The sequence below is a fragment of the Corythoichthys intestinalis genome, chromosome 13, assembly GCF_030265065.1.
Source record: "Corythoichthys intestinalis isolate RoL2023-P3 chromosome 13, ASM3026506v1, whole genome shotgun sequence".
NCBI classification, from domain to species: Eukaryota; Metazoa; Chordata; class Actinopteri; order Syngnathiformes; family Syngnathidae; genus Corythoichthys; species Corythoichthys intestinalis.
The window spans coordinates 43,822,973-43,850,473 of record NC_080407.1 but is presented as its reverse complement, the minus strand read 5'-3'; the positions used below and the strand labels follow the sequence as shown (position 1 = coordinate 43,850,473).

The 27,501-nt window shown below is 28.7% G+C and overlaps 1 protein-coding gene across 1 annotated transcript in view; it reads left to right on the top strand.

Moving 5' to 3' along the window:
• The window catches only part of LOC130928518 (uncharacterized), a 407,312-nt gene extending 381,285 nt beyond the window's left edge, over positions 1-26,027 (top strand). The window contains exon 7 of the mRNA XM_057855193.1: positions 25,755-26,027. Within this exon, the coding sequence (XP_057711176.1) occupies positions 25,755-25,822 (68 nt within the window). The 3' untranslated portion in view covers positions 25,823-26,027. The remainder of the gene's footprint in view (positions 1-25,754) is intronic.
• The last annotated feature ends 1,474 nt before the right edge of the window (positions 26,028-27,501 follow it).

Here is a 27,501-nt window from a genome sequence, read left to right as displayed (position 1 = left end):
ACTATACATGGTCGTTTTTGTAAAGAAAAAAAAGCCTTACTATTCATGGTCGTTTTTTTTTTTTTTTTAAGAAAAAAGCCTTACTATACATGGTCGTTTTTGTAAAGAAAAAAAGCCTTACTATTCATGGTCGTTTTTTTTTTTTTAAGAAAAAAGCCTTACTATACATGGTCGTTTTTGTAAAGAAAAAAAAGCCTTACTATACATGGTCGTTTTTGTAAAGAAAAAAAAAGCCTTACCATACATGGTCGTTTTTGTAAAGAAAAATAGCCTTACTATACATGGTCGTTTTTGTAAAGAAAACAAAGTCTTACTATACATGGTCGTTTTTGTAAAGAAAAAAAAGCCTTACTATACCTGGTCGTTTTTTTTATTAGAAAAAAGCCTTACTACACATGGTCGTTTTTGTAAAGAAAATAAAGCCTTACTATACATTGTCGTTTTTGTAAAGAAAAAAAAAGCCTTACTATACATGGTCGTTTTTGTAAAGAAAAATAGCCTTACTATACATGGTCGTTTTTGTAAAGAAAAAAAAGCCTTACTATACATGGTCGTTTTTGGAATGAAAAAAAAGCCTTACTATACATGGTCGTTTTTGGAATGAAAAAAAAGCCTTACTATACATGGTCGTTTTTGTAAAGAAAAAAAAGCCTTACTATACTTGGTCGTTTTTGTAAAGAAAAAAAAAGCCTTACTATACATGGTCGTTTTTGTAAAGAAAAATAGCCTTACTATACATGGTCGTTTTTGTAAAGAAAACAAAGTCTTACTATACATGGTTGTTTTTGTAAAGAAAAAAAAGCCTTACTATACATGGTCGTTTTTTTTATTAGAAAAAAGCCTTACTACACATGGTCGTTTTTGTAAAGAAAAAAAGCCTTACTATACATTGTCGTTTTTGTAAAGAAAAAAAAAGCCTTACTATACATGGTCGTTTTTGTAAAGAAAAATAGCCTTACTATACATGGTCGTTTTTGGAATGAAAAAAAAGCCTTACTATACATGGTCGTTTTTGTAAAGAAAAAAAAGCCTTACTATACATGGTCGTTTTTGTAAAGAAAAAAAAAGCCTTACTATACATGGTCGTTTTTTTTTTTTTTTAGAAAAAAGCCTTACTATACATGGTCGTTTTTGTAAAGAAAAATAGCCTTACTATACATGGTCGTTTTTGTAAAGAAAAAAAAGCCTTACTACACATGGTCGGTTTTGTAAAGAAAAAAAAGCCTTACTATACATTGTCGTTTTTGTAAAGAAAAAAAAGCCTTACTATACATGGTCGTTTTTTTTTTTAAGAAAAAAGCCATACTATACATGGTCGTTTTTTTTTTAAGAAAAAAGCCTTACTATACATGGTCGTTTTTGTAAAGAAAAAAAAAGCCTTACTATACATGGTTGTTTTTGTAAAGAAAAAAAAAGCCTTACTATACATGGTCGTTTTTGTAAAGAAAAAAAAAGCCTTAATATACATGGTCGTTTTTGGAATGAAAAAAAAGCCTTACTATACATGGTCGTTTTTGTAAAGAAAAAAAAGCCTTACTATACATGGTCGTTTTTGTAAAGAAAAAAAAGCCTTACTATACATGGTCGTTTTTGTAAAGATAAAAAAAGCCTTACTATACATGGTCGTTTTTGTAAAGAAAAATAGCCTTACTATACATGGTCGTTTTTGTAAAGAAAACAAAGTCTTACTATACATGGTCGTTTTTGTAAAGAAAAAAAAGCCTTACTATACATGGTCGTTTTTGTAAAGAAAAAAAAAAGCCTTACTATACATAGTCGTTTTTGTAAAGAAAACAAAGTCTTACTATACATGGTCGTTTTTGTAAAGAAAAAAAAGCCTTACTATACATGGTCGTTTTTTTTATTAGAAAAAAGCCTTACTACACATGGTCGTTTTTGTAAAGAAAAAAAAGCCTTACTATACATTGTCGTTTTTGTAAAGAAAAAAAAAGCCTTACTATACATGGTCGTTTTTGTAAAGAAAAATAGCCTTACTATACATGGTCGTTTTTGTAAAGAAAAAGTCTTACGATACATGGTCGTTTTTGTAAAGAAAAAAAAGCCTTACTATACATGGTCGTTTTTTTTTTTAAGAAAAAAGCCTTACTATACATGGTCGTTTTTGTAAAGAAAAAAAAGCCTTACTATACATGGTCGTTTTTGTAAAGAAAAATAGCCTTACTATACATGGTCGTTTTTGTAAGGAAAACAAAGTCTTACTATACATGGTCGTTTTTGTAAAGAAAAAAAAGCCTTATTATACATGGTCGTTTTTGTAAAGAAAAAAAAAGCCTTACTATACATGGTCGTTTTTGTAAAGAAAAAAAAAGCCTTACTATACATGGTCGTTTTTGTAAAGAAAAAAGCCTTACTATACATGGTCGTTTTTGTAAAGAAAACAAAGTCTTACTATACATGGTCGTTTTTGTAAAGAAAAAAAAGCCTTACTATACATGGTCGTTTTTGTAAAGAAAAAAAAGCCTTACTATACATGGTCGTTTTTGGAATGAAAAAAAAGCCTTACTATACATGGTCGTTTTTGTAAAGAAAAAAAAGCCTTACTATACATGGTCGTTTTTGTAAAGAAAAATAGCCTTACTATACATGGTCGTTTTTGTAAAGAAAAAGTCTTACGATACATGGTCGTTTTTGTAAAGAAAAAAAAAGCCTTACTATACATTGTCGTTTTTGTAAAGAAAAAAAAAGCCTTACTATACATGGTCGTTTTTGTAAAGAAAAAAAAAGCCTTACTATACATGGTCGTTTTTGTAAAGAAAAAAAAAGCCTTTCTATACATGGTCGTTTTTTTTTTTAAGAAAAAAGCCTTACTATACATGGTCGTTTTTGTAAAGAAAAAAAAGCCTTACTATTCATGGTCGTTTTTTTTTTTTTTTTAAGAAAAAAGCCTTACTATACATGGTCGTTTTTGTAAAGAAAAAAAGCCTTACTATTCATGGTCGTTTTTTTTTTTTTAAGAAAAAAGCCTTACTATACATGGTCGTTTTTGTAAAGAAAAAAAAGCCTTACTATACATGGTCGTTTTTGTAAAGAAAAAAAAAGCCTTACCATACATGGTCGTTTTTGTAAAGAAAAATAGCCTTACTATACATGGTCGTTTTTGTAAAGAAAACAAAGTCTTACTATACATGGTCGTTTTTGTAAAGAAAAAAAAGCCTTACTATACCTGGTCGTTTTTTTTATTAGAAAAAAGCCTTACTACACATGGTCGTTTTTGTAAAGAAAAAAAAGCCTTACTATACATTGTCGTTTTTGTAAAGAAAAAAAAAGCCTTACTATACATGGTCGTTTTTGTAAAGAAAAATAGCCTTACTATACATGGTCGTTTTTGTAAAGAAAAAAAAAAGCCTTACTATACATGGTCGTTTTTGTAAAGAAAAAAAGCCTTACTATACATGGTCGGTTTTTTTTTTTTTTTAAGAAAATCGGTTTTTTTTTTTTTTTTTTTAAGAAAATAGCCTTACTATACATAGTCGTTTTTGTAAAGAAAACAAAGTCTTACTATACATGGTCGTTTTTGTAAAGAAAAAAAAGCCTTACTATACATGGTCGTTTTTGGAATGAAAAAAAAGCCTTACTATACATGGTCGTTTTTGGAATGAAAAAAAAGCCTTACTATACATGGTCGTTTTTGTAAAGAAAAAAAAGCCTTACTATACTTGGTCGTTTTTGTAAAGAAAAAAAAAGCCTTACTATACATGGTCGTTTTTGTAAAGAAAAATAGCCTTACTATACATGGTCGTTTTTGTAAAGAAAACAAAGTCTTACTATACATGGTCGTTTTTGTAAAGAAAAAAAAGCCTTACTATACATGGTCGTTTTTTTTATTAGAAAAAAGCCTTACTACACATGGTCGTTTTTGTAAAGAAAAAAAGCCTTACTATACATTGTCGTTTTTGTAAAGAAAAAAAAAGCCTTACTATACATGGTCGTTTTTGTAAAGAAAAATAGCCTTACTATACATGGTCGTTTTTGCAAAGAAAAAAAAGCCTTACTATACATGGTCGTTTTTGGAATGAAAAAAAAGCCTTACTATACATGGTCGTTTTTGGAATGAAAAAAAAGCCTTACTATACATGGTCGTTTTTGTAAAGAAAAAAAAGCCTTACTATACATGGTCGTTTTTGTAAAGAAAAAAAAAGCCTTACTATACATGGTCGTTTTTGTAAAGAAAAAAAGCCTTACTATACATGGTCGTTTTTTTTTTTTTTTTTAAGAAAATCGTTTTTTTTTTTTTTTAAGAAAATAGCCTTACTATACATAGTCGTTTTTGTAAAGAAAACAAAGTCTTACTATACATGGTCGTTTTTGTAAAGAAAAAAAAGCCTTACTATACATGGTCGTTTTTTTTATTAGAAAAAAGCCTTACTACACATGGTCGTTTTTGTAAAGAAAAAAAAGCCTTACTATACATTGTCGTTTTTGTAAAGAAAAAAAAAGCCTTACTATACATGGTCGTTTTTGTAAAGAAAAATAGCCTTACTATACATGGTCGTTTTTGTAAAGAAAAAAAAAGCCTTACTATACATGGTCGTTTTTTTTTTTTTTTAGAAAAAAGCCTTACTATACATGGTCGTTTTTGTAAAGAAAAATAGCCTTACTATACATGGTCGTTTTTGTAAAGAAAAAAAAGCCTTACTACACATGGTCGGTTTTGTAAAGAAAAAAAAGCCTTACTATACATTGTCGTTTTTGTAAAGAAAAAAAAGCCTTACTATACATGGTCGTTTTTTTTTTTAAGAAAAAAGCCATACTATACATGGTCGTTTTTTTTTTAAGAAAAAAGCCTTACTATACATGGTCGTTTTTGTAAAGAAAAAAAAAGCCTTACTATACATGGTTGTTTTTGTAAAGAAAAAAAGCCTTACTATACATGGTCGTTTTTGTAAAGAAAAAAAAAGCCTTAATATACATGGTCGTTTTTGGAATGAAAAAAAAGCCTTACTATACATGGTCGTTTTTGTAAAGAAAAAAAAGCCTTACTATACATGGTCGTTTTTGTAAAGAAAAAAAAGCCTTACTATACATGGTCGTTTTTGTAAAGATAAAAAAAGCCTTACTATACATGGTCGTTTTTGTAAAGAAAAATAGCCTTACTATACATGGTCGTTTTTGTAAAGAAAACAAAGTCTTACTATACATGGTCGTTTTTGTAAAGAAAAAAAAGCCTTACTATACATGGTCGTTTTTGTAAAGAAAAAAAAAAGCCTTACTATACATGGTCGTTTTTGTAAAGAAAAAAAGCCTTACTATACATGGTCGGTTTTTTTTTTTTTTTAAGAAAATCGTTTTTTTTTTTTTTTTTTTAAGAAAATAGCCTTACTATACATAGTCGTTTTTGTAAAGAAAACAAAGTCTTACTATACATGGTCGTTTTTGTAAAGAAAAAAAAGCCTTACTATACATGGTCGTTTTTTTTATTAGAAAAAAGCCTTACTACACATGGTCGTTTTTGTAAAGAAAAAAAAGCCTTACTATACATTGTCGTTTTTGTAAAGAAAAAAAAAGCCTTACTATACATGGTCGTTTTTGTAAAGAAAAATAGCCTTACTATACATGGTCGTTTTTGTAAAGAAAAAGTCTTACGATACATGGTCGTTTTTGTAAAGAAAAAAAAGCCTTACTATACATGGTCGTTTTTTTTTTTAAGAAAAAAGCCTTACTATACATGGTCGTTTTTGTAAAGAAAAAAAAGCCTTACTATACATGGTCGTTTTTGTAAAGAAAAATAGCCTTACTATACATGGTCGTTTTTGTAAGGAAAACAAAGTCTTACTATACATGGTCGTTTTTGTAAAGAAAAAAAAGCCTTATTATACATGGTCGTTTTTGTAAAGAAAAAAAAAGCCTTACTATACATGGTCGTTTTTGTAAAGAAAAAAAAAGCCTTACTATACATGGTCGTTTTTGTAAAGAAAAAAATGCCTTACTATACATGGTCGTTTTTGTAAATAAAAAAAAAGCCTTACTATTCATGGTCGTTTTTTTTTTTTTTTTTTAAGAAAAAAGCCTTACTATACATGGTCGTTTTTTTTTTTAAGAAAAAAGCCTTACTATACATGGTCGTTTTTGTAAAGAAAAAAAAAGCCTTACTATACATGGTCGTTTTTGTAAAGAAAAAAAAAGCCTTACTATACATGGTCGTTTTTGTAAAGAAAAAAGCCTTACTATACATGGTCGTTTTTGTAAATAAAAAAAAAAGCCTTACTATACATGGTCGTTTTTGTAAAGAAAAAAAAAGCCTTACTATACATGGTCGTTTTTGTAAAGAAAAAAAAAGCCTTACTATACATGGTCGTTTTTGTAAAGAAAAAAAAGCCTTACTATACATGGTCGTTTTTGTAAAGAAAAATAGCCTTACTATACATGGTCGTTTTTGTAAAGAAAACAAAGTCTTACTATACATGGTCGTTTTTGTAAAGAAAAAAAAGCCTTACTATACATGGTCGTTTTTGTAAAGAAAAAAAAGCCTTACTATACATGGTCGTTTTTGGAATGAAAAAAAAGCCTTACTATACATGGTCGTTTTTGTAAAGAAAAAAAAGCCTTACTATACATGGTCGTTTTTGTAAAGAAAAATAGCCTTACTATACATGGTCGTTTTTGTAAAGAAAAAGTCTTACGATACATGGTCGTTTTTGTAAAGAAAAAAAAAGCCTTACTATACATTGTCGTTTTTGTAAAGAAAAAAAAAGCCTTACTATACATGGTCGTTTTTGTAAAGAAAAAAAAAGCCTTACTATACATGGTCGTTTTTGTAAAGAAAAAAAAAGCCTTACTATACATGGTCGTTTTTTTTTTTTAAGAAAAAAGCCTTACTATACATGGTCGTTTTTGTAAAGAAAAAAAAGCCTTACTATTCATGGTCGTTTTTTTTTTTTTTTTTAAGAAAAAAGCCTTACTATACATGGTCGTTTTTGTAAAGAAAAAAAGCCTTACTATTCATGGTCGTTTTTTTTTTTTTTAAGAAAAAAGCCTTACTATACATGGTCGTTTTTGTAAAGAAAAAAAAGCCTTACTATACATGGTCGTTTTTGTAAAGAAAAAAAAAGCCTTACCATACATGGTCGTTTTTGTAAAGAAAAATAGCCTTACTATACATGGTCGTTTTTGTAAAGAAAACAAAGTCTTACTATACATGGTCGTTTTTGTAAAGAAAAAAAAGCCTTACTATACCTGGTCGTTTTTTTTATTAGAAAAAAGCCTTACTACACATGGTCGTTTTTGTAAAGAAAAAAAAGCCTTACTATACATTGTCGTTTTTGTAAAGAAAAAAAAAGCCTTACTATACATGGTCGTTTTTGTAAAGAAAAATAGCCTTACTATACATGGTCGTTTTTGTAAAGAAAAAAAAAAGCCTTACTATACATGGTCTTTTTGTAAAGAAAAAAAGCCTTACTATACATGGTCGGTTTTTTTTTTTTTTTAAGAAAATCGGTTTTTTTTTTTTTTTTTTAAGAAAATAGCCTTACTATACATAGTCGTTTTTGTAAAGAAAACAAAGTCTTACTATACATGGTCGTTTTTGTAAAGAAAAAAAAGCCTTACTATACATGGTCGTTTTTTTTATTAGAAAAAAGCCTTACTACACATGGTCGTTTTTGTAAAGAAAAAAAAGCCTTACTATACATTGTCGTTTTTGTAAAGAAAAAAAAAGCCTTACTATACATGGTCGTTTTTGTAAAGAAAAATAGCCTTACTATACATGGTCGTTTTTGTAAAGAAAAAGTCTTACGATACATGGTCGTTTTTGTAAAGAAAAAAAAGCCTTACTATACATGGTCGTTTTTTTTTTTAAGAAAAAAGCCTTACTATACATGGTCGTTTTTGTAAAGAAAAAAAAGCCTTACTATACATGGTCGTTTTTGTAAAGAAAAATAGCCTTACTATACATGGTCGTTTTTGTAAGGAAAACAAAGTCTTACTATACATGGTCGTTTTTGTAAAGAAAAAAAAGCCTTATTATACATGGTCGTTTTTGTAAAGAAAAAAAAGCCTTACTATACATGGTCGTTTTTGTAAAGAAAAAAAAAGCCTTACTATACATGGTCGTTTTTGTAAAGAAAAAAATGCCTTACTATACATGGTCGTTTTTGTAAATAAAAAAAAAGCCTTACTATTCATGGTCTTTTTTTTTTTTTTTTTTTAAGAAAAAAGCCTTACTATACATGGTCGTTTTTTTTTAAGAAAAAAGCCTTACTATACATGGTCGTTTTTGTAAAGAAAAAAAAAGCCTTACTATACATGGTCGTTTTTGTAAAGAAAAAAAAAGCCTTACTATACATGGTCGTTTTTGTAAAGAAAAAAGCCTTACTATACATGGTCGTTTTTGTAAATAAAAAAAAAAGCCTTACTATACATGGTATTTTTTGTAAAGAAAAAAAAAGCCTTACTATACATGGTCGTTTTTGTAAAGAAAAAAAAAGCCTTACTATACATGGTCGTTTTTGTAAAGAAAAAAAAGCCTTACTATACATGGTCGTTTTTGTAAAGAAAAATAGCCTTACTATACATGGTCGTTTTTGTAAAGAAAACAAAGTCTTACTATACATGGTCGTTTTTGTAAAGAAAAAAAAGCCTTACTATACATGGTCGTTTTTGTAAAGAAAAAAAAGCCTTACTATACATGGTCGTTTTTGGAATGAAAAAAAAGCCTTACTATACATGGTCGTTTTTGTAAAGAAAAAAAAGCCTTACTATACATGGTCGTTTTTGTAAAGAAAAATAGCCTTACTATACATGGTCGTTTTTGTAAAGAAAAAGTCTTACGATACATGGTCGTTTTTGTAAAGAAAAAAAAAGCCTTACTATACATTGTCGTTTTTGTAAAGAAAAAAAAAGCCTTACTATACATGGTCGTTTTTGTAAAGAAAAAAAAAGCCTTACTATACATGGTCGTTTTTGTAAAGAAAAAAAAAGCCTTACTATACATGGTCGTTTTTTTTTTTTAAGAAAAAAGCCTTACTATACATGGTCGTTTTTGTAAAGAAAAAAAAGCCTTACTATTCATGGTCGTTTTTTTTTTTTTTTTAAGAAAAAAGCCTTACTATACATGGTCGTTTTTGTAAAGAAAAAAAGCCTTACTATTCATGGTCGTTTTTTTTTTTTTAAGAAAAAAGCCTTACTATACATGGTCGTTTTTGTAAAGAAAAAAAAGCCTTACTATACATGGTCGTTTTTGTAAAGAAAAAAAAAGCCTTACCATACATGGTCGTTTTTGTAAAGAAAAATAGCCTTACTATACATGGTCGTTTTTGTAAAGAAAACAAAGTCTTACTATACATGGTCGTTTTTGTAAAGAAAAAAAAGCCTTACTATACCTGGTCGTTTTTTTTATTAGAAAAAAGCCTTACTACACATGGTCGTTTTTGTAAAGAAAAAAAAGCCTTACTATACATTGTCGTTTTTGTAAAGAAAAAAAAAGCCTTACTATACATGGTCGTTTTTGTAAAGAAAAATAGCCTTAGTATACATGGTCGTTTTTGTAAAGAAAAAAAAGCCTTACTATACATGGTCGTTTTTGGAATGAAAAAAAAGCCTTACTATACATGGTCGTTTTTGGAATGAAAAAAAAGCCTTACTATACATGGTCGTTTTTGTAAAGAAAAAAAAGCCTTACTATACTTGGTCGTTTTTGTAAAGAAAAAAAAAGCCTTACTATACATGGTCGTTTTTGTAAAGAAAAATAGCCTTACTATACATGGTCGTTTTTGTAAAGAAAACAAAGTCTTACTATACATGGTCGTTTTTGTAAAGAAAAAAAAGCCTTACTATACATGGTCGTTTTTTTTATTAGAAAAAAGCCTTACTACACATGGTCGTTTTTGTAAAGAAAAAAAGCCTTACTATACATTGTCGTTTTTGTAAAGAAAAAAAAAGCCTTACTATACATGGTCGTTTTTGTAAAGAAAAATAGCCTTACTATACATGGTCGTTTTTGTAAAGAAAAAAAAGCCTTACTATACATGGTCGTTTTTGGAATGAAAAAAAAGCCTTACTATACATGGTCGTTTTTGGAATGAAAAAAAAGCCTTACTATACATGGTCGTTTTTGTAAAGAAAAAAAAGCCTTACTATACATGGTCGTTTTTGTAAAGAAAAAAAAAGCCTTACTATACATGGTCGTTTTTGTAAAGAAAAAAAGCCTTACTATACATGGTCGTTTTTTTTTTTTTTTTTAAGAAAATCGTTTTTTTTTTTTTTTAAGAAAATAGCCTTACTATACATAGTCGTTTTTGTAAAGAAAACAAAGTCTTACTATACATGGTCGTTTTTGTAAAGAAAAAAAAGCCTTACTATACATGGTCGTTTTTTTTATTAGAAAAAAGCCTTACTACACATGGTCGTTTTTGTAAAGAAAAAAAAGCCTTACTATACATTGTCGTTTTTGTAAAGAAAAAAAAAGCCTTACTATACATGGTCGTTTTTGTAAAGAAAAAAGCCTTACTATACATGGTCGTTTTTGTAAATAAAAAAAAAAGCCTTACTATACATGGTATTTTTTGTAAAGAAAAAAAAAGCCTTACTATACATGGTCGTTTTTTTTTTTAAGAAAAAAGCCTTACTATACATGGTCGTTTTTGTAAAGAAAAAAAAAGCCTTACTATACATGGTCGTTTTTGTAAAGAAAAAAAAAGCCTTACTATACATGGTCGTTTTTGTAAAGAAAAAAGCCTTACTATACATGGTCGTTTTTGTAAATTAAAAAAAAAGCCTTACTATACATGGTATTTTTTGTAAAGAAAAAAAAAGCCTTACTATACATGGTCGTTTTTGTAAAGAAAAAAAAAGCCTTACTATACATGGTCGTTTTTGTAAAGAAAAAAAAGCCTTACTATACATGGTCGTTTTTGTAAAGAAAAATAGCCTTACTATACATGGTCGTTTTTGTAAAGAAAACAAAGTCTTACTATACATGGTCGTTTTTGTAAAGAAAAAAAAGCCTTACTATACATGGTCGTTTTTGTAAAGAAAAAAAAGCCTTACTATACATGGTCGTTTTTGGAATGAAAAAAAAGCCTTACTATACATGGTCGTTTTTGTAAAGAAAAAAAAGCCTTACTATACATGGTCGTTTTTGTAAAGAAAAATAGCCTTACTATACATGGTCGTTTTTGTAAAGAAAAAGTCTTACGATACATGGTCGTTTTTGTAAAGAAAAAAAAAGCCTTACTATACATTGTCGTTTTTGTAAAGAAAAAAAAAGCCTTACTATACATGGTCGTTTTTGTAAAGAAAAAAAAAGCCTTACTATACATGGTCGTTTTTGTAAAGAAAAAAAAAGCCTTACTATACATGGTCGTTTTTTTTTTTTAAGAAAAAAGCCTTACTATACATGGTCGTTTTTGTAAAGAAAAAAAAGCCTTACTATTCATGGTCGTTTTTTTTTTTTTTTAAAGAAAAAAGCCTTACTATACATGGTCGTTTTTGTAAAGAAAAAAAGCCTTACTATTCATGGTCGTTTTTTTTTTTTTAAGAAAAAAGCCTTACTATACATGGTCGTTTTTGTAAAGAAAAAAAAGCCTTACTATACATGGTCGTTTTTGTAAAGAAAAAAAAAGCCTTACCATACATGGTCGTTTTTGTAAAGAAAAATAGCCTTACTATACATGGTCGTTTTTGTAAAGAAAACAAAGTCTTACTATACATGGTCGTTTTTGTAAAGAAAAAAAAGCCTTACTATACCTGGTCGTTTTTTTTATTAGAAAAAAGCCTTACTACACATGGTCGTTTTTGTAAAGAAAAAAAAGCCTTACTATACATTGTCGTTTTTGTAAAGAAAAAAAAAGCCTTACTATACATGGTCGTTTTTGTAAAGAAAAATAGCCTTAGTATACATGGTCGTTTTTGTAAAGAAAAAAAAGCCTTACTATACATGGTCGTTTTTGGAATGAAAAAAAAGCCTTACTATACATGGTCGTTTTTGGAATGAAAAAAAAGCCTTACTATACATGGTCGTTTTTGTAAAGAAAAAAAAGCCTTACTAGGTCGTTTTTGTAAAGAAAAAAAAAGCCTTACTATACATGGTCGTTTTTGTAAAGAAAAATAGCCTTACTATACATGGTCGTTTTTGTAAAGAAAACAAAGTCTTACTATACATGGTCGTTTTTGTAAAGAAAAAAAAGCCTTACTATACATGGTCGTTTTTTTTATTAGAAAAAAGCCTTACTACACATGGTCGTTTTTGTAAAGAAAAAAAGCCTTACTATACATTGTCGTTTTTGTAAAGAAAAAAAAAGCCTTACTATACATGGTCGTTTTTGTAAAGAAAAATAGCCTTACTATACATGGTCGTTTTTGTAAAGAAAAAAAAGCCTTACTATACATGGTCGTTTTTGGAATGAAAAAAAAGCCTTACTATACATGGTCGTTTTTGGAATGAAAAAAAAGCCTTACTATACATGGTCGTTTTTGTAAAGAAAAAAAAGCCTTACTATACATGGTCGTTTTTGTAAAGAAAAAAAAAGCCTTACTATACATGGTCGTTTTTGTAAAGAAAAAAAGCCTTACTATACATGGTCGTTTTTTTTTTTTTTTTTAAGAAAATCGTTTTTTTTTTTTTTTAAGAAAATAGCCTTACTATACATAGTCGTTTTTGTAAAGAAAACAAAGTCTTACTATACATGGTCGTTTTTGTAAAGAAAAAAAAGCCTTACTATACATGGTCGTTTTTTTTATTAGAAAAAAGCCTTACTACACATGGTCGTTTTTGTAAAGAAAAAAAAGCCTTACTATACATTGTCGTTTTTGTAAAGAAAAAAAAAGCCTTACTATACATGGTCGTTTTTGTAAAGAAAAATAGCCTTACTATACATGGTCGTTTTTGTAAAGAAAAAAAAAGCCTTACTATACATGGTCGTTTTTTTTTTTTTTTAGAAAAAAGCCTTACTATACATGGTCGTTTTTGTAAAGAAAAATAGCCTTACTATACATGGTCGTTTTTGTAAAGAAAAAAAAGCCTTACTACACATGGTCGTTTTTGTAAAGAAAAAAAAGCCTTACTATACATTGTCGTTTTTGTAAAGAAAAAAAAGCCTTACTATACATGGTCGTTTTTTTTTTTAAGAAAAAAGCCATACTATACATGGTCGTTTTTTTTTTAAGAAAAAAGCCTTACTATACACGGTCGTTTTTGTAAAGAAAAAAAAAGCCTTACTATACATGGTTGTTTTTGTAAAGAAAAAAAAAGCCTTACTATACATGGTCGTTTTTGTAAAGAAAAAAAAAGCCTTAATATACATGGTCGTTTTTGGAATGAAAAAAAAGCCTTACTATACATGGTCGTTTTTGTAAAGAAAAAAAAGCCTTACTATACATGGTCGTTTTTGTAAAGAAAAAAAAGCCTTACTATACATGGTCGTTATTGTAAAGATAAAAAAAGCCTTACTATACATGGTCGTTTTTGTAAAGAAAAATAGCCTTACTATACATGGTCGTTTTTGTAAAGAAAACAAAGTCTTACTATACATGGTCGTTTTTGTAAAGAAAAAAAAGCCTTACTATACATGGTCGTTTTTGTAAAGAAAAAAAAAAGCCTTACTATACATGGTCGTTTTTGTAAAGAAAAAAAGCCTTACTATACATGGTCGTTTTTTTTTTTTTTTTAAGAAAATCGTTTTTTTTTTTTTTTTTTTAAGAAAATAGCCTTACTATACATAGTCGTTTTTGTAAAGAAAACAAAGTCTTACTATACATGGTCGTTTTTGTAAAGAAAAAAAAGCCTTACTATACATGTTCGTTTTTTTTATTAGAAAAAAGCCTTACTACACATGGTCGTTTTTGTAAAGAAAAAAAAGCCTTACTATACATTGTCGTTTTTGTAAAGAAAAAAAAAGCCTTACTATACATGGTCGTTTTTGTAAAGAAAAATAGCCTTACTATACATGGTCGTTTTTGTAAAGAAAAAGTCTTACGATACATGGTCGTTTTTGTAAAGAAAAAAAAGCCTTACTATACATGGTCGTTTTTTTTTTTAAGAAAAAAGCCTTACTATACATGGTCGTTTTTGTAAAGAAAAAAAAGCCTTACTATACATGGTCGTTTTTGTAAAGAAAAATAGCCTTACTATACATGGTCGTTTTTGTAAGGAAAACAAAGTCTTACTATACATGGTCGTTTTTGTAAAGAAAAAAAAGCCTTATTATACATGGTCGTTTTTGTAAAGAAAAAAAAAGCCTTACTATACATGGTCGTTTTTGTAAAGAAAAAAAAAGCCTTACTATACATGGTCGTTTTTGTAAAGAAAAAAATGCCTTACTATACATGGTCGTTTTTGTAAATAAAAAAAAAGCCTTACTATTCATGGTCGTTTTTTTTTTTTTTTTTTAAGAAAAAAGCCTTACTATACATGGTCGTTTTTTTTTTTAAGAAAAAAGCCTTACTATACATGGTCGTTTTTGTAAAGAAAAAAAAAGCCTTACTATACATGGTCGTTTTTGTAAAGAAAAAAAAAGCCTTACTATACATGGTCGTTTTTGTAAAGAAAAAAGCCTTACTATACATGGTCGTTTTTGTAAATAAAAAAAAAAGCCTTACTATACATGGTCGTTTTTGTAAAGAAAAAAAAAGCCTTACTATACATGGTCGTTTTTGTAAAGAAAAAAAAGCCTTACTATACATGGTCGTTTTTGTAAAGAAAAAAAAGCCTTACTATACATGGTCGTTTTTGTAAAGAAAAATAGCCTTACTATACATGGTCGTTTTTGTAAAGAAAACAAAGTCTTACTATACATGGTCGTTTTTGTAAAGAAAAAAAAGCCTTACTATACATGGTCGTTTTTGTAAAGAAAAAAAAGCCTTACTATACATGGTCGTTTTTGGAATGAAAAAAAAGCCTTACTATACATGGTCGTTTTTGTAAAGAAAAAAAAGCCTTACTATACATGGTCGTTTTTGTAAAGAAAAATAGCCTTACTATACATGGTCGTTTTTGTAAAGAAAAAGTCTTACGATACATGGTCGTTTTTGTAAAGAAAAAAAAAGCCTTACTATACATTGTCGTTTTTGTAAAGAAAAAAAAAGCCTTACTATACATGGTCGTTTTTGTAAAGAAAAATAGCCTTACTATACATGGTCGTTTTTGTAAAGAAAAAAAAAGCCTTACTATACATGGTCGTTTTTTTTTTTTTTTTAGAAAAAAGCCTTACTATACATGGTCGTTTTTGTAAAGAAAAATAGCCTTACTATACATGGTCGTTTTTGTAAAGAAAAAAAAGCCTTACTACACATGGTCGTTTTTGTAAAGAAAAAAAAGCCTTACTATACATTGTCGTTTTTGTAAAGAAAAAAAAGCCTTACTATACATGGTCGTTTTTGTAAAGAAAAATAGCCTTACTATACATGGTCGTTTTTGTAAAGAAAACAAAGTCTTACTATACATGGTCGTTTTTGTAAAGAAAAAAAAGCCTTACTATACATGGTCGTTTTTGTAAAGAAAAAAAAGCCTTACTATACATGGTCGTTTTTGGAATGAAAAAAAAACCTTACTATACATGGTCGTTTTTGTAAAGAAAAAAAAGCCTTACTATACATGGTCGTTTTTGTAAAGAAAAATAGCCTTACTATACATGGTCGTTTTTGTAAAGAAAAAGTCTTACGATACATGGTCGTTTTTGTAAAGAAAAAAAAAGCCTTACTATACATTGTCGTTTTTGTAAAGAAAAAAAAAGCCTTACTATACATGGTCGTTTTTGTAAAGAAAAAAAAAGCCTTACTATACATGGTCGTTTTTGTAAAGAAAAAAAAAGCCTTACTATACATGGTCGTTTTTTTTTTTTAAGAAAAAAGCCTTACTATACATGGTCGTTTTTGTAAAGAAAAAAAAGCCTTACTATACATGGTCGTTTTTTTTTTTAAGAAAAAAGCCATACTATACATGGTCGTTTTTTTTTTAAGAAAAAAGCCTTACTATACATGGTCGTTTTTGTAAAGAAAAAAAAAGCCTTACTATACATGGTTGTTTTTGTAAAGAAAAAAAAAGCCTTACTATACATGGTCGTTTTTGTAAAGAAAAAAAAAGCCTTAATATACATGGTCGTTTTTGGAATGAAAAAAAAGCCTTACTATACATGGTCGTTTTTGTAAAGAAAAAAAAGCCTTACTATACATGGTCGTTTTTGTAAAGAAAAAAAAGCCTTACTATACATGGTCGTTATTGTAAAGATAAAAAAAGCCTTACTATACATGGTCGTTTTTGTAAAGAAAAATAGCCTTACTATACATGGTCGTTTTTGTAAAGAAAACAAAGTCTTACTATACATGGTCGTTTTTGTAAAGAAAAAAAAGCCTTACTATACATGGTCGTTTTTGTAAAGAAAAAAAAAAGCCTTACTATACATGGTCGTTTTTGTAAAGAAAAAAAGCCTTACTATACATGGTCGTTTTTTTTTTTTTTTTAAGAAAATCGTTTTTTTTTTTTTTTTTTTAAGAAAATAGCCTTACTATACATAGTCGTTTTTGTAAAGAAAACAAAGTCTTACTATACATGGTCGTTTTTGTAAAGAAAAAAAAGCCTTACTATACATGGTCGTTTTTTTTATTAGAAAAAAGCCTTACTACACATGGTCGTTTTTGTAAAGAAAAAAAAGCCTTACTATACATTGTCGTTTTTGTAAAGAAAAAAAAAGCCTTACTATACATGGTCGTTTTTGTAAAGAAAAATAGCCTTACTATACATGGTCGTTTTTGTAAAGAAAAAGTCTTACGATACATGGTCGTTTTTGTAAAGAAAAAAAAGCCTTACTATACATGGTCGTTTTTTTTTTTAAGAAAAAAGCCTTACTATACATGGTCGTTTTTGTAAAGAAAAAAAAGCCTTACTATACATGGTCGTTTTTGTAAAGAAAAATAGCCTTACTATACATGGTCGTTTTTGTAAGGAAAACAAAGTCTTACTATACATGGTCGTTTTTGTAAAGAAAAAAAAGCCTTATTATACATGGTCGTTTTTGTAAAGAAAAAAAAAGCCTTACTATACATGGTCGTTTTTGTAAAGAAAAAAAAAGCCTTACTATACATGGTCGTTTTTGTAAAGAAAAAAATGCCTTACTATACATGGTCGTTTTTGTAAATAAAAAAAAAGCCTTACTATTCATGGTCGTTTTTTTTTTTTTTTTTTAAGAAAAAAGCCTTACTATACATGGTCGTTTTTTTTTTTAAGAAAAAAGCCTTACTATACATGGTCGTTTTTGTAAAGAAAAAAAAAGCCTTACTATACATGGTCGTTTTTGTAAAGAAAAAAAAAGCCTTACTATACATGGTCGTTTTTGTAAAGAAAAAAGCCTTACTATACATGGTCGTTTTTTTTATTAGAAAAAAGCCTTACTACACATGGTCGTTTTTGTAAAGAAAAAAAAGCCTTACTATACATTGTCGTTTTTGTAAAGAAAAAAAAAGCCTTACTATACATGGTCGTTTTTGTAAAGAAAAATAGCCTTACTATACATGGTCGTTTTTGTAAAGAAAAAGTCTTACGATACATGGTCGTTTTTGTAAAGAAAAAAAAGCCTTACTATACATGGTCGTTTTTTTTTTTTAAGAAAAAAGCCTTACTATACATGGTCGTTTTTGTAAAGAAAAAAAAGCCTTACTATACATGGTCGTTTTTGTAAGGAAAACAAAGTCTTACTATACATGGTCGTTTTTGTAAGAAAAAAAAGCCTTATTATACATGGTCGTTTTTGTAAAGAAAAAAAAAGCCTTACTATACATGGTCGTTTTTGTAAAGAAAAAAAAAGCCTTACTATACATGGTCGTTTTTGTAAAGAAAAAAGCCTTACTATACATGGTCGTTTTTGTAAATAAAAAAAAAAGCCTTACTATACATGGTCGTTTTTGTAAAGAAAAAAAAAGCCTTACTATACATGGTCGTTTTTGTAAAGAAAAAAAAAGCCTTACTATACATGGTCGTTTTTGTAAAGAAAAAAAAGCCTTACTATACATGGTCGTTTTTGTAAAGAAAAATAGCCTTACTATACATGGTCGTTTTTGTAAAGAAAACAAAGTCTTACTATACATGGTCGTTTTTGTAAAGAAAAAAAAGCCTTACTATACATGGTCGTTTTTGTAAAGAAAAAAAAGCCTTACTATACATGGTCGTTTTTGGAATGAAAAAAAAGCCTTACTATACATGGTCGTTTTTGTAAAGAAAAAAAAGCCTTACTATACATGGTCGTTTTTGTAAAGAAAAATAGCCTTACTATACATGGTCGTTTTTGTAAAGAAAAAGTCTTACGATACATGGTCGTTTTTGTAAAGAAAAAAAAAGCCTTACTATACATTGTCGTTTTTGTAAAGAAAAAAAAAGCCTTACTATACATGGTCGTTTTTGTAAAGAAAAAAAAAGCCTTACTATACATGGTCGTTTTTGTAAAGAAAAAAAAAGCCTTACTATACATGGTCGTTTTTTTTTTTTAAGAAAAAAGCCTTACTATACATGGTCGTTTTTGTAAAGAAAAAAAAGCCTTACTATTCATGGTCGTTTTTTTTTTTTTTTTAAGAAAAAAGCCTTACTATACATGGTCGTTTTTGTAAAGAAAAAAAGCCTTACTATTCATGGTCGTTTTTTTTTTTTTAAGAAAAAAGCCTTACTATACATGGTCGTTTTTGTAAAGAAAAAAAAGCCTTACTATACATGGTCGTTTTTGTAAAGAAAAAAAAAGCCTTACCATACATGGTCGTTTTTGTAAAGAAAAATAGCCTTACTATACATGGTCGTTTTTGTAAAGAAAACAAAGTCTTACTATACATGGTCGTTTTTGTAAAGAAAAAAAAGCCTTACTATACCTGGTCGTTTTTTTTATTAGAAAAAAGCCTTACTACACATGGTCGTTTTTGTAAAGAAAAAAAAGCCTTACTATACATTGTCGTTTTTGTAAAGAAAAAAAAAGCCTTACTATACATGGTCGTTTTTGTAAAGAAAACAAAGTCTTACTATACATGGTCGTTTTTGTAAAGAAAAAAAAGCCTTACTATACATGGTCGTTTTTTTTATTAGAAAAAAGCCTTACTACACATGGTCGTTTTTGTAAAGAAAAAAAAGCCTTACTATACATTGTCGTTTTTGTAAAGAAAAAAAAAGCCTTACTATACATGGTCGTTTTTGTAAAGAAAAATAGCCTTACTATACATGGTCGTTTTTGTAAAGAAAAAAAAAGCCTTACTATACATGGTCGTTTTTTTTTTTTTTAAGAAAAAAGCCTTACTATACATGGTCGTTTTTGTAAAGAAAAATAGCCTTACTATACATGGTCGTTTTTGTAAAGAAAAAAAAGCCTTACTACACATGGTCGTTTTTGTAAAGAAAAAAAAGCCTTACTATACATTGTCGTTTTTGTAAAGAAAAAAAAGCCTTACTATACATGGTCGTTTTTTTTTTTTTAAGAAAAAAGCCATACTATACATGGTCGTTTTTGTAAAGAAAAAAAAAGCCTTACTGTACATGGTTGTTTTTGTAATGAAAAAAAAAGCCTTACTATACATGGTCGTTTTTGTAAAGAAAAAAAAAGCCTTAATATACATGGTCGTTTTTGGAATGAAAAAAAAGCCTTACTATACATGGTCGTTTTTGTAAAGAAAAAAAAGCCTTACTATACATGGTCGTTTTTGTAAAGAAAAAAAAGCCTTACTATACATGGTCGTTTTTGTAAAGATAAAAAAAGCCTTACTATACATGGTCGTTTTTGTAAAGAAAAATAGCCTTACTATACATGGTCGTTTTTGTAAAGAAAACAAAGTCTTACTATACATGGTCGTTTTTGTAAAGAAAAAAAAGCCTTACTATACATGGTCGTTTTTGTAAAGAAAAATAGCCTTACTATACATGGTCGTTTTTGTAAAGAAAACAAAGTCTTACTATACATGGTCGTTTTTGTAAAGAAAAAAAAGCCTTACTATACATGGTCGGTTTTTTTTTTAAGAAAAAAGCCTTACTATACATGGTCGTTTTTGTAAAGAAAAAAAAGCCTTACTATACATGGTCGTTTTTGGAATGAAAAAAAAGCCTTACTATACATGGTCGTTTTTGTAAAGAAAAAAAAGCCTTACTATACATTGTCGTTTTTGTAAAGAAAAAAAAAGCCTTACTATACATGGTCGTTTTTGTAAAGAAAAATAGCCTTACTATACATGGTCGTTTTTGTAAAGAAAAAAAAGCCTTACTATACATGGTCGTTTTTGGAATGAAAAAAAAGCCTTACTATACATGGTCGTTTTTGGAATGAAAAAAAAGCCTTACTATACATGGTCGTTTTTGTAAAGAAAAAAAAGCCTTACTATACTTGGTCGTTTTTGTAAAGAAAAAAAAAGCCTTACTATACATGGTCGTTTTTGTAAAGAAAAATAGCCTTACTATACATGGTCGTTTTTGTAAAGAAAACAAAGTCTTACTATACATGGTCGTTTTTGTAAAGAAAAAAAAGCCTTACTATACATGGTCGTTTTTTTTATTAGAAAAAAGCCTTACTACACATGGTCGTTTTTGTAAAGAAAAAAAGCCTTACTATACATTGTCGTTTTTGTAAAGAAAAAAAAAGCCTTACTATACATGGTCGTTTTTGTAAAGAAAAATAGCCTTACTATACATGGTCGTTTTTGTAAAGAAAAAAAAGCCTTACTATACATGGTCGTTTTTGGAATGAAAAAAAAGCCTTACTATACATGGTCGTTTTTGGAATGAAAAAAAAGCCTTACTATACATGGTCGTTTTTGTAAAGAAAAAAAAGCCTTACTATACATGGTCGTTTTTGTAAAGAAAAAAAAGCCTTACTATACATGGTCGTTTTTGTAAAGAAAAAAAGCCTTACTATACATGGTCGGTTTTTTTTTTTTTTTTAAGAAAATCGTTTTTTTTTTTTTTTTAAGAAAATAGCCTTACTATACATAGTCGTTTTTGTAAAGAAAACAAAGTCTTACTATACATGGTCGTTTTTGTAAAGAAAAAAAAGCCTTACTATACATGGTCGTTTTTTTTATTAGAAAAAAGCCTTACTACACATGGTCGTTTTTGTAAAGAAAAAAAAGCCTTACTATACATTGTCTTTTTTGTAAAGAAAAAAAAAGCCTTACTATACATGGTCGTTTTTGTAAAGAAAAATAGCCTTACTATACATGGTCGTTTTTGTAAAGAAAAAAAAAGCCTTACTATACATGGTCGTTTTTTTTTTTTTTAAGAAAAAAGCCTTACTATACATGGTCGTTTTTGTAAAGAAAAATAGCCTTACTATACATGGTCGTTTTTGTAAAGAAAAAAAAGCCTTACTACACATGGTCGTTTTTGTAAAGAAAAAAAAGCCTTACTATACATTGTCGTTTTTGTAAAGAAAAAAAAGCCTTACTATACATGGTCGTTTTTTTTTTTAAGAAAAAAGCCATACTATACATGGTCGTTTTTTTTTTAAGAAAAAAGCCTTACTATACATGGTCGTTTTTGTAAAGAAAAAAAAAGCCTTACTATACATGGTTGTTTTTGTAAAGAAAAAAAAAGCCTTACTATACATGGTCGTTTTTGTAAAGAAAAAAAAAGCCTTAATATACATGGTCGTTTTTGGAATGAAAAAAAAGCCTTACTATACATGGTCGTTTTTGTAAAGAAAAAAAAGCCTTACTATACATGGTCGTTTTTGTAAAGAAAAAAAAGCCTTACTATACATGGTCGTTTTTGTAAAGATAAAAAAAGCCTTACTATACATGGTCGTTTTTGTAAAGAAAAATAGCCTTACTATACATGGTCGTTTTTGTAAAGAAAACAAAGTCTTACTATACATGGTCGTTTTTGTAAAGAAAAAAAAGCCTTACTATACATGGTCGTTTTTGTAAAGAAAAATAGCCTTACTATACATGGTCGTTTTTGTAAAGAAAACAAAGTCTTACTATACATGGTCGTTTTTGTAAAGAAAAAAAAGCCTTACTATACATGGTCGGTTTTTTTTTTAAGAAAAAAGCCTTACTATACATGGTCGTTTTTGTAAAGAAAAAAAAGCCTTACTATACATGGTCGTTTTTGGAATGAAAAAAAAGCCTTACTATACATGGTCGTTTTTGTAAAGAAAAAAAAGCCTTACTATACATGGTCGTTTTTGTAAAGAAAAAAAAGCCTTACTATACATGGTCGTTTTTGTAAAGAAAAAAAAAAGCCTTACTATACATGGTTGTTTTTGTAAAGAAAAAAAAAGCCTTACTATACATGGTCGTTTTTTTTATTAGAAAAAAGCCTTACTACACATGGTCGTTTTTGTAAAGAAAAAAAAGCCTTACTATACATGGTCGTTTTTGGAATGAAAAAAAAGCCTTACTATACATGGTCGTTTTTGGAATGAAAAAAAAGCCTTACTATACATGGTCGTTTTTGTAAAGAAAAAAAAGCCTTACTATACTTGGTCGTTTTTGTAAAGAAAAAAAAAGCCTTACTATACATGGTCGTTTTTGTAAAGAAAAATAGCCTTACTATACATGGTCGTTTTTGTAAAGAAAACAAAGTCTTACTATACATGGTCGTTTTTGTAAAGAAAAAAAAGCCTTACTATACATGGTCGGTTTTTTTTTATTAGAAAAAAGCCTTACTACACATGGTCGTTTTTGTAAAGAAAAAAAAGCCTTACTATACATTGTCGTTTTTGTAAAGAAAAAAAAAAGCCTTACTATACATGGTCGTTTTTGTAAAGAAAAATAGCCTTACTATACATGGTCGTTTTTGTAAAGAAAAAAAAGCCTTACTATACATGGTCGTTTTTGGAATGAAAAAAAAGCCTTACTATACATGGTCGTTTTTGGAATGAAAAAAAAGCCTTACTATACATGGTCGTTTTTGTAAAGAAAAAAAAAGCCTTACTATACATGGTCGTTTTTGTAAAGAAAAAAAGCCTTACTATACATGGTCGTTTTTTTTTTTTTTTTTAAGAAAATCGGTTTTTTTTTTTTTTTAAGAAAATAGCCTTACTATACATAGTCGTTTTTGTAAAGAAAAAAAAGCCTTACTATACATGGTCGTTTTTTTTATTAGAAAAAAGCCTTACTACACATGGTCGTTTTTGTAAAGAAAAAAAAAGCCTTACTATACATGGTCGTTTTTGTAAAGAAAAATAGCCTTACTATACATGGTCGTTTTTGTAAAGAAAAAGTCTTACGATACATGGTCGTTTTTGTAAAGAAAAAAAAGCCTTACTATACATGGTCGTTTTTTTTTTTTTTTAAGAAAAAAGCCTTACTATACATGGTCGTTTTTGTAAAGAAAAATAGCCTTACTACACATGGTCGTTTTTGTAAAGAAAAAAAAGCCTTACTATACATTGTCGTTTTTGTAAAGAAAAAAAAAGCCTTACTATACATGGTCGTTTTTTTTTTTTAAGAAAAAAGCCTTACTATACATGGTCGTTTTTTTTTTTTTAAGAAAAAAGCCTTACTATACATGGTCGTTTTTGTAAAGAAAAAAAAGCCTTACTATACATGGTCGTTTTTGTAAAGACAAAAAAGCCTTACTATACATTGTCGTTTTTGTAAAGAAAAAAAAGCCTTACTATACATGGTCGTTTTTTTTTTTTAAGAAAAAAGCCTTACTATACATGGTCGTTTTTTTTTTTTAAGAAAAAAGCCTTACTATACATGGTCGTTTTTGTAAAGAAAAAAAAAGCCTTAATATACATGGTCGTTTTTGGAATGAAAAAAAAGCCTTACTATACATGGTCGTTTTTGTAAAGAAAAAAAAGCCTTACTATACATGGTCGTTTTTGTAAAGAAAAAAAAAGCCTTACTATACATGGTCGTTTTTGTAAAGAAAAATAGCCTTACTATACATGGTCGTTTTTGTAAAGAAAACAAAGTCTTACTATACATGGTCGTTTTTGTAAAGAAAAAAAAGCCTTACTATACATGGTCGTTTTTGTAAAGAAAAATAGCCTTACTATACATGGTCGTTTTTGTAAAGAAAACAAAGTCTTACTATACATGGTCGTTTTTGTAAAGAAAAAAAAGCCTTACTATACATGGTCGGTTTTTTTTTTAAGAAAAAAGCCTTACTATACATGGTCGTTTTTGTAAAGAAAAAAAAGCCTTACTATACATGGTCGTTTTTGGAATGAAAAAAAAAAGCCTTACTATACATGGTCGTTTTTGTAAAGAAAAAAAAGCCTTACTATACATGGTCGTTTTTGTAAAGAAAAAAAAGCCTTACTATACATGGTCGTTTTTGTAAAGAAAAAAAAAGCCTTACTATACATGGTCGTTTTTGTAAAGAAAAAAAAAGCCTTACTATACATGGTCGTTTTTTTTTAAAGAAAAAAGCCTTACTATACATGGTCGTTTTTGTAAAGAAAAAAAAGCCTTACTATTCATGGTCGTTTTTTTTTTTTTTTTAAGAAAAAAGCCTTACTATACATGGTCGTTTTTGTAAAGAAAAAAAAGCCTTACTATACATGGTCGGTTTTTTTTTTTAAAGAAAAAAGCCTGACTATACATGGTCGTTTTTGTAAATAAAAAAAAAGCCTTACTATACATGGTCGTTTTTTTTTTTTAAGAAAAAAGCCTTACATAAAAACATCCAAAAAAAAAAATCATAAAAACAAAAGACATGCATACATACATGCATACTGTATATAGATACATACATATCTACATACATACATACATACACACATACTGTATATATACATACATACATACATACATACATACATACTGTATATATACATACATACATACATACATACATACATGCTTACATATATGCATAAAACCAAAAGACATGCATACATACATGCATACTGTATATAGCTACATTCATACATACATACATACATACATACATACATACATACATACATACTGTATACATACATACATGCATACTGTATATATACATTCATACATACGTACTGTATATATACATTCATACATACATACATACATACATACTGTATACATACATACATGCATACTGTATATATACATACATACATACATACATACATGCAAACAAAAAAACATACATACAGGCATTCATGCATGCTTGCATTCATGCATAAAAACAGAAGACATGCATACATACATGCATACTGTATATAGATACATACATACATACACACATACTGTATACATACATACATACATACATGCAAACAAAAAACAAACATACATACAATACAATACATACAATAAAAACAAAAGACATTCATTCATACATACATACATATATACATACTTACATACATGCAAACAAAAAACATACATACTGTACAGGCATTCATGCATGCTTGCATGCATAAAAACAAAACACATGCATACATACAGTACATAGATACATACACACATACATGCATACATGCATGCATACATTTAGACAAAAAACTTACATACATACACGCACACATACATATATACACACACGCATACATGCATGCATTCATATACGCATTCATGCATACATACGTACACGCATACATACACGTATACATACAGGCTACATACATACACATGCACACACACACACTGACGAGGTAGGCCTGGCCAGGAAGGAGCTCGGGACGTCAAGGTTTCCAACCAAACAACTTCTTTATTCAGAAAAAACAGCAAGCAACAGATAAGGCTGAAATGCGGCACAACAAGTAACAAAATAAACCACAATCTAAATGTCTCAAAAACAGCAACTTAGGTCTGTTCTCATCAATCAAAATATCTTCCAGGTCTTTTCTTCAATCTCCAATCTCCTCTTCTCTCTCCATCTGATCGCCTTTTATATACTCCTCCAGGCCGGCTGCAATCAAGTGGCTTCAGCAGCCACACCTGGACGACTTGTACGGCATGCTGGGAAGTGTAGTGTTTGGGCTGGCGGCTATTTTGACTGGATTCTTCATCTCTGGCCAAAGAATGTAATGGCCCCCGCATGATGTCACAATACATACATTGAGTGTTAAAAGTGATTGTGTTTATTGAATGACAAAAGCAAACTTGCTTTATTTTGTGTCCCCCTTGAAGTTTATCAATGTGAATTATCTTGCATTATTCATCTTGTGCTTTCATCAGTTAAAGTGACAAACTACACAGCGTCTTGATCACTTGTTCATTGATGTTGAGCTGTGGCTCAATAGACATGTTTAGTAAGTGTGAAGTCATGCGACTACATTTACTGGACATATTCTGTAATACTAGACATATTAAAGTGCTGCCGTGTAGTGGTGCGGTGCAGGTGACCCGGGTTCGATTGCCTCTCGCGGCTGCATTTATGACCATAAATGCCAGTATGGTAAAAGAGTTCATCAACGCACGCACAAGGGAGAAACGAACACGGTTCAAGCAGTGTCTTAAACCATTCGACCACTGACGTCTTTTCCATGCAATGTTTGTAGGTTGTATTCATCATCTACACCAGGGGTCCCCAAACTACGGCCCGCCTCCACATTTGGTCCGGCCCCCTGAACAATTTTTTTATTTTTCAATAGTGTTATTTATTTCCTGGCTTTTTCTGTGAAGAACCCAGAGAGGGTTATTTGTTTATTATCTATTTAATTAATAGTGTTATTAATTATATTATATTATACTTTGGGCTGTCAAACGATTACATTTTTTAATCGAGTTAATCACAGCTTAAAAATTAATTAATCGCAATTCAAACCATCTATAAAAAATGCCATATTTTTCTGTCAATTATTGTTGGAATGGAAAGATGGATATATACATTCAACATTCTGTACATAAGTACTGTTTTTGTTTATCATAACAATAAATCAACGAGATGGCATTAACATGATTAACATTCTGGTAAAGCAATCCATGGATAGAAAGACTTCTTATCCTTATTCTTAAAAGATAAATGTTAGTACAAGTTATAGAAATTTTATATTAAAACCCCTCTTAATGTTTTCGTTTTAATACATTTTGTAAAATTTTCAAACAAAAAATAAACTAGCAGCTCGTCATTGTTGATGTCAATAATTACACAATGCTCATGGTGCTGAAACCCATAAAATCAGTTGCACCCAAGCACCAGCAGAGGGTGACAAAACACCAAAAAACACAAGTAACAAATGGACATGACACTGTGCTGTCATTTTAATCTGTTTGAGCGGGGCATGTGCGTTAAATGCGTCAAATATTATAACGTGATTAATTTTAAAAAATTAATTACCACCTGTTAACCCGACAATTTTGACAGCCCTATATAATATAATATGATATATTATATTATATTATGATATATTTAGGGCTGTCAAACGATTAAAATTTTTAATCGAGTTAATTACAGCTTAAAATTTAATTAATCGCAATTAATCGCAATTCAAACCATCTATAAAATATGCCATATTTTTCTGTAAATTATATATATATATTCTGTAAAATAAATTGTTGGAATGGAAAGATAAGACACAAGATGGATATATACATTCAACATACGGTACATAAAAAGTGTAGTGGGCATTTCACTCTACTGTCATTTAAATCTGTCTATGCTGTCCTCACTCCGAAGCGTGTACTTTTTCCAAAGCTAGACAGCTAGTG